At 75.2% G+C, this 7,380-nt stretch overlaps 1 protein-coding gene across 1 annotated transcript; it reads left to right on the top strand.

Annotated features, from left to right (window-relative positions):
* Positions 1–3,081: 3,081 nt before the first annotated feature.
* NCKAP5L (NCK associated protein 5 like) lies at positions 3,082–7,376 on the top strand (the record flags this gene model as incomplete). The annotated part of the gene is made up of 10 exons (XM_082073706.1): positions 3,082–3,190; positions 3,651–3,691; positions 3,774–3,881; positions 4,268–4,336; positions 4,441–4,479; positions 4,555–4,674; positions 4,749–4,862; positions 5,198–6,927; positions 7,023–7,176; positions 7,248–7,376. The coding sequence occupies exons 3-10, from the start codon at positions 3,780–3,782 to the stop codon at positions 7,374–7,376; spliced, it is 2,457 nt and encodes an 818-aa protein (XP_081929832.1). The 5' UTR covers positions 3,082–3,190; positions 3,651–3,691; positions 3,774–3,779.
* Between the last annotated feature and the right edge of the window lie 4 nt (positions 7,377–7,380).

Raw genomic sequence — 7,380 nt, 5'->3', positions numbered from 1 at the left:
CTGTGTGTCCTGCAGCCACCGTGGGTTGGGGATGGGGACAGTGGGGGAAGAGCTGAGGGAGGAAGCAGTGGGTGCTGCCCTGGGGGGGGGTCAGGGCTGCCCTGGGGGGGGTCAGGGCTGCATTGGGGGGGTTCAGGGTTCCCCTGGGGCAGGTGGGGCTGCCCTGGGGATTCAGGCTTGTTGTGGGAGGCTCAGAGCTGCCCCAGGGGGAATTGGGGTTCCCCTGGAGGGCTGGGAGTTCAGGGTTGTTCTGGGGGGCTCAGCTGCCCGGGGGGAATTGGGGTTCCCCTGGAGGGCTGGGAGTTCAGGGTTGTTCTGGGGGGCTCCGAGCTGCCCAGGGGGAATTGGGGTTCCCCTGGAGGGTTGGGAGTTCAGGGTTGTTCTGGGGGTATTGGGGTTCCCCTGGAGGGTTGGAGCTGCCCTGGGGGTTCAGGGTTGTTCTGGGGGGCTCAGGGCTGCCCTTGGGTGATGAGTGTTCTCCTGGCGGGGCGGGGGGTGACCCCTCGGCTCCCAAACCCCTGCTGCCTGGGGGGGCTTCGCCTTCGGGTGCTGCCCCCTTATTTCTGTCCCTTCCACCCCGGTGGTTACCGGGGGGACCCGGCCCGGGGGGGGCCGCGGGGGGGGACACCGGGTCCCTCTCAGGCAACACGGGGTGGGGGCGGCACCGGGCCGGGGGAACGAGCCCGACCCCGGGGCAAGGGCTGCGGCGGCGGCAGCACCGGGAAGCCCGGGACCCCCCCGCCGGCCCCGGGCGCGGATTGGCGGCGGCGGGGGCGCAGGGCGGAGCCGGCCCGGTGCAGCCATGACATCAGCGCCGCCGCCGGGCCAGCCCCGGCCCCAGCCCCGGCCCCGCTGCCGCTCCCGCCATGGCCGCGCCGCCCCGCGCCGCCGCCGCCCCCCCGTAGCCCCCGGTGAGTCCGGCCGCGCCGCGGCGGGGGGGGCGGGGAGCGCCGGGGGGGTCCCCGGGGGGGAGGTCGGGCCGCAGTTCGGGGGCACCGGCAGCCCCATGTGCCGGGGGGGGTCCCGGGACGTGCCGCGGGGGGAACCGGGCGGCGGGGCCGGGGGTGCCCCGGGGGAAGCGGCGTGGGGCGTCCTGGCCGGTCCCCGGTACCGGGATGTCCCCGGTGCGCCCCCGCTGTCCTCCCTGCATGTCACTGCCGTTCCCGGGCTGGTGTCCCCAGACCATCCCGTGTGCCCTCAGCACATCCCGCCTGTGCCAGGGCTGTCCCCACTGTCCCCAGTCTGGCCCTGCTGTGTCCCCGCTGCCCCCGCTACATCCAGGCTCCATCCCTGACTCTCCCTGCTGTGTCCTGGCTGTCCCTGCTGTGTCCCCTACTGTCCTTCATTCCCCCGCTGGTCCCCACCGTCCCCGCTCCATCCCAGCTGTCCCCTGTGTGTCTCTGCTGTCCCCACTGCATCCCGGCTGTCCCCAGTGTTCCCCCTGCATCCTGGCTGTCCCTGGGATGTCCCCAGTGTCCCCGCTGTATCCTGCCTTGCTCTGGCATGTGTCCCTGCAGAGTCCCAGCTGTCCTCGATGTGTCCCTGCTACCCCAAGGCTGTTTCTGCAGCACATCCCGCTTGTCCCCAGTGTATCGCAGCTGTCCCAAGGGTGTCCCCGCTGTCCCTGGGCTGACCCCAGTGTGTCCTGGCTGCCCCAAAAGCAGCCCAGCCCCTGCCACCCAGCAGCGCTGGGGACACTTGGGGCTGTCACCCCACGTCCCCAGGGCCAAGGCCAGCCCGTCACCGCCGTGTTGGGGACCACGGCCCGGGTGCGGGGCCCGTTCCTCGCTGCGCTGGCGTGTCCGCGGCCGCGCGGTTTGGGCACGTGCCGTGTCCCCGCGGCGCGTGGGGTGGGCGGCTGCTGTCCTGCGCGGGGTGACCAGAGGGACTGGGGACGGGGGACACGGGCTCCGGCTGCCCCGGCTCTGCTGGAGCCGCGTCCCCGTCCCCACAGGGACGGGGCCCCGCGCTGGGGGAGGGGACGGCCATGCCATCCATCTGTCGGGCCCCCCCAGCTGTCCCCGCCGGCGGGCCCTGGGGGGGCCGCGGGCTGCTCTTCCCCTCCAGACAGAGTCTCACTTCCCCCCCTGACGCAGCCGGAGCCGCCGGCCCTGGGGCCGCTTCCTGCGCCGGGGGCAGCGCAAGGGGGGCCCAGGCACCCCCGGGCACCACGGGCCACCCCAGGGACCTGCCGGGGTTTGTGCGGCCCCGCGGGCTGCGTGGGGACAGGGACGGGGGCAGCACGTGTGAGGTCTGGCCGAGGGTGCGCGGTGCTGCTGAGCACCGGGCTGGCGGGGTCCCGGGGCCACGCAGCCTGTGACAGCGGGGACAGGCGGCTCGGCAGGGACACGGGAGCGTGTGGCCCGTCCCCGCTGCGCCGAGCGGGGCTGTGAATACCGGCTCGGTGTTTGTTTTTGCCGCTCTCGTTGCACTGAGTGGGAGAAGGCGGCAGAGTTCGCTCTGGGGTGTCTGGTGTCCCCCAGCGCTCCCATCTGCGGTGCAGCCACGCGGGGTCAGTGGGGGACAGGGCTGTCACCAACACCGCGTGCGCCCCCACCTTGCCTGCTTCCAGTGACCCCCCCGGCCTCGCTGCCTCCATCACCCCCAGACCCTCTCGTTGTCCCCTCCAGTTCCCACTGCGCTGCCGAACCCCCCGGCCATCGCCACTGTGGGGTCCGGGTGAGCCGGGACCGTGTGGCCCCACATGAGCCCCAACCCCTGCCCAGCTTGTGGGGTGCAGGGTGGGGGCCCCGGCGTGGGGACACAGCACAGCTCTGTGCCCGGAGCGCCGGGGGTGTCCCCAAAGTGTCCCCAAGCTCCTGGGGGTCCCTCTCCAAAGGACTCAGGGTGCCCCAGGTGGGTCCCTCTCCGTGGGGTGCGCTGTACCCTGGAGGTGCTCGGTACCACATGGGGCTGGGTGTCCCGGTGCCACCTCTCCCGGTGCTGCCCCGGCCCCCCCGGCCCGGCTCCCCGGTGCTCCGCGCCCGGCGCTGGCGGAGCCGCGCAACGGGGGCGGCGGCGGCGGCGGCTCCTCCCCGGCCGCGGCGGGAAGGCGGAGCTGGGCCGCCGCCGCCTCCCAACAATAGCGCGGCCGGGCCGGGCCGGGATGGAGCCGCCGCCGCCGCCGCCGCCGGGACCGGCCCCGGGGCCGCGCTGAGCGCGAACGGGCGGCGCCGCCGGGAGCCCGGGCGTGAGTGCGCGGGGGGCGGGAGCGGGAGAGGGAGCGCGGCGGGGGGGCCGGGGCCGGTGCTCAGGGCCGGTGATCGGGGCCGGTGCTCGGTGCTCAGGGCCGGTGATCGGGGCCGGTGCTCAGGGCCGGTGATCGGGGCCGGTGCTCAGTGCTCGGGGCCGGCCCCTGTTCCGGCGCGCACGGGCCGGGCGGCGCGGGGAGCCCCGGGGAAGCGGAGTGTCCGGTACCGGGGCCAGCGCCGGGGGGGGCCCCTCTGCCCCGGGGGGTCTTGTGCACCGGGTGCTGCACATTCCGGTGCCGGTCCCGGGGGTGCTGGGCGTCCCGGTGCCCCGGGGCCGGTGCTGGTCTCTGCGCACCCCGGGAAGGGGCGGGGGGTCCCCGTGGCTCGGGGTGCCGGTGGGGTTGGGGGAGCCCCAGGGCCGAGCTCCATCCCCCTGCTCAGCCCCGTTCTGCCCCGCAGGTGACACCGCGGACGGACGGGGCTGCGACAGCTCCAGCGAGGTAAGGGGGCCGGCAGTGCCGTGGGCTGGGGGACACTGGCCAGGGCCAGCGGGGACCCCGCCTGACGTGCGTCCCCCCGCAGCGAGAGATGTCGGAGAGCGTGGCCGAGGCACCGGGAGACGGGAGCCCCGCGGCCCTCGGCGAGACGGGCACCAGCCATGAGCTCCTGCAGCGGCTGCGGGAGCTGGAGGTAACGGCGGGACTGGCGGCCAGGGCCACCGAGACCTGGGACCACTGGGCAGCTGTGGCCGGTGCCACCGTGCAGCCATGGCCACCGTGCAGCTGTGGCCGGTGCCACCGTGCAGCCGTGGCTACTGTGCAGCCATGGCCAGTTGCCACTGTGCAGCTGTGGCCACCATGCAGCCATGGCCACCACACAGCCATGGAGCCACCAGCCCAGACTCCATGGTGTAGGGCAGCACTATCCTGCTTTCCATGGCCCTCGTGTGTCACCGCTCCTGGGGCAGCCCCATCCCCTCCATGCAAGGCCCTGGGGTCTCCTGGGTACCACTGGGGGGGTCCAGGTGCCCGAGCTCCTCTGCTGTGTCCCCTGAGCTGTCCCCGCTCTGTCCCCAGGCGGAGAACTCAGCCCTGGCCCAGGCCAACGAGAACCAGCGGGAGACGTACGAGCGCTGCCTGGACGAGGTACCGGGGGGCGAGGCGCATGGGACACGTGTGCACACGCGTGTGCTGGGGTGCGGGGCTGCGTGTGCCCTCGCACCCCACCCAGACCCCCCTCTGCTCCCCAGGTCGCCAACCACGTGGTGCAGGCGCTGCTCAACCAGAAGGTGGGTGTCGGGGGGCAGTGGGGGGTTGGAGGGGACTGGGGGGGTCCTGGCTGATCCCCCGTCCCGCCCCGGCAGGACCTGCGCGAGGAGTGCATCAAGCTGAAGAAACGGGTGTTCGACCTGGAGCGGCAGAACCAGGCGCTGAGCGACCTGTTCCAGCAGAAGCTGCAGCTCTCAGCCGGCTCCCTGCCCCAGGTGCGGCCGTCGGTGCTGAGGGGGTCACAGGGCAGAGCCCCCCCAAGTTTAACCCAGGGTCTCCCCCTTTCCAGCTACTGCTGCACCCGGTGCCGCTGCCCCCGGACGCCCCGGCCAGCCCCCCGCCCGGCTCCGCCGAGCAGCCGCCCCCCCCACTGCCCCCCAGCCGCTGTGTCCCCGTGCCCGAGGTGAGTGACGGTGCCTCCGCACCCCGTGCCCGCGGTGTCCCCGAGCCCGGGCCAGCAGGTTTTCCAAGGCTGCGGTGTCCCCAGGATCGCGGTCCCCCACTTTCTGGGCCCATCCGCGCTGTCTCCACTCGGGGTCCATGGCGTCCCCCTCTCCAAGCCCCTTTGCCTGGGATATCCCTGCGCCAAACCCCTTTGCCCCTGGTGTCCCCATCCCAAACCCCATTGTGTCCCTCTCTCTGTCCCCCTCCACGCGTGGTGTCCCCAGGGTGTCCCAGCACGCTGCCGTGGGGCTCAGTGCCCAGTGCCCGCGGGGTGACGGTGCCCGGTCCCCGCAGGTGACCCCACCAGTGCCACTGGGCAGCCCCGGGCTCAGCCCCGGCACCCCCCCCCTGGACGCCCTCTCCCCCTTCTTCAAGAAGAAAGCGCAGATCCTGGAGGTGCTGCGCAAGCTGGAGGAGACGGACCCGCTGCTGGCGCCCCCCCCGGCCTCCCCCGGCTCCCCCGAGCCCTGCGCCGCCCCGGCCTGGCCGCCCTGCCCGCTGCGGGGCCCGGGGGCTGCCGGGGGGTGGCGGGGGGCCGAGGGCAGCCCCTGCTCCTCGCCGGAGGAGGCGGCCCCGCCGCGGGGGGCCCTGCTCAGCGCCCTGGCCGAGCGGCTGCTGCGCGGCGACGGCGGGTGCTGCCGGCGCAACGGCGAAGCCCCCGGGGGCCCCCCCCGGCAGCGGCGCGGCGACCACCCCGCGTTCCTGGGGCTGTACGCCCTGGGCGAGGAGACCCCCGAGGGCGGCTTCGCGCCGCTCTCGCCCGGGGGGGGCCCGAACCCCCCCAAGGTGCTGAAGCTGCCGCCCCCGCCCGGCGCGCTGCGCCTCAGCCCCCAGCTCCCCCGCGCCTCCAAGATCCCGTGTCGCGGCGGCAACCCCGAGGCGTCCCCGGCGCTCAGCCGCCGCGCCTCCCCCGGCACCCCCCCCCAGCCCGGCTCCCCCGAGCGCCCCGCCTGCCCCCCAACCCGCGCCTACGAGGCGGCCGAGCAGCCCCCGGGGCCGCCGGGCCCCCCCCCCTCCAGCGGGGCGCGGGTGGCTGCGTCCCCCCCCAGCAGCCGCCGCGGTACCGGGGGCTCAGCCCCCTCCCGCCGGCCTGGCAAGAAGTCCCCCGAGCCGGGCTACCTGCCCTTCAAGGAGCGCCTGGCCGCCCTGGGCAAGCTGCGGGGGGCCGAGGGCCGCGAACCCCCCGGCCCAGGGCGGCCCGAGCGGGGCCACGGGGCTGAACCGCGGCCCCCGCCCCGGGGGGGCTTGGGGGGCAGCCTGAAGCACCCCGAACCCGCGCACGCCGGGGAGCCCCTGGCCCGCTGCTACTCCTCCTGCTCCATGGGCGAGCCCGGCAAGGCGGGGGGCAAGAACCGCCCCACCGGCGGCCGGACCCCATCACGGGCTACCCCAGCCCCCCCCGCCAAGGCCACCCGCAGCCCCCACGGCAGCCCCACCAAACTGCCCACCAAGGCGGGCGGCGGCAAAGCCGCGACCCCGCGGGGCGAGGAGCCGGCGGGGGGGGCCAAGGCGGCGGGGGCACCTCGCAAAGCGCCCCCGGCCCCCGAACCCCCCGGCGCTGGGACACCGGCGGGCGCCGCCGGGCACTCGGCCATCGAGGAGAAGGTGATGAAGGGCATCGAGGAGAACGTGCTGCGGCTGCAGGGCCAGGAGCGGCCGCCGGCGGGCGAGCCCAAGGGGAAGGCGGCGGGCGGGCTGGCCAGCTGGTTCGGGCTGCGCCGGAGCAAACTGCCGGCGCTGAGCCGGCGCGGGGACGGGGGCCGCGGGCGGGACTGGGCCGGCACCCCGGCCCCCCTGCGCCGGGAGGTCAAACTGGCCGCCCGCAAGCTGGAAGCCGAGAGCCTGAACATCTCGAAGCTGATGGAGAAGGCGGAGGATCTGCGCAAGGCGCTGCGGGAGGAGCACGGCTTCCTGCAGGCGCTGGACAAGGGGCGGCCCCGCGGGCCCCCCCGCGCCCCCGGGCCCCTCCCGGTCATGTACCAGGAGGTGACGGCCGAGACCTTCATGCAGCAGCTGCTGGACAGGTCAGTGGTGGCCCCTGGGCTGGGGGGGGGGTGGGGTGTGTGAGGGTTGGGGTGTCCCCCCTCACCCCCCCGCCCCGCTCCGGTGCTGTCCCCAGGGTGGACGGGAAGGACGTTCCCTATGAGAGCCGCCTGGAGCACAAGCGGGAGCTCTGTGACCTCCGGCGGGTCCCCCCCGATGCCAAAGACCCCCGGCTGTGCCGCCCGCCCCGCAACGGCATCGTGGGGCACCTGCGGGAGCCCCCCAACAAGGTGAGGACCCCCACCCCCCCACCCCTCCTGCTCTGAGGGGTCCCCATGGCCGCTCACCCTCTCCCACACAGGTGCCCGACGTGGGGCTCCGGGACGAGCTGCCGTCGGACGAGAGTTTGTCGGAGTCGGGGATGTCGCAGCATTTTGCGGGTGAGGGGGTGTGTGGGGGGGGACTGGCAGGGTGGGGGCACCGGGGCTGACCCC

This window comes from Streptopelia decaocto (assembly GCF_964273445.1).
Source record: "Streptopelia decaocto genome assembly, chromosome: 27".
Taxonomy (NCBI): domain Eukaryota; kingdom Metazoa; phylum Chordata; class Aves; order Columbiformes; family Columbidae; genus Streptopelia; species Streptopelia decaocto.
This window is presented reverse-complemented; position numbering and strand designations above follow the sequence as displayed.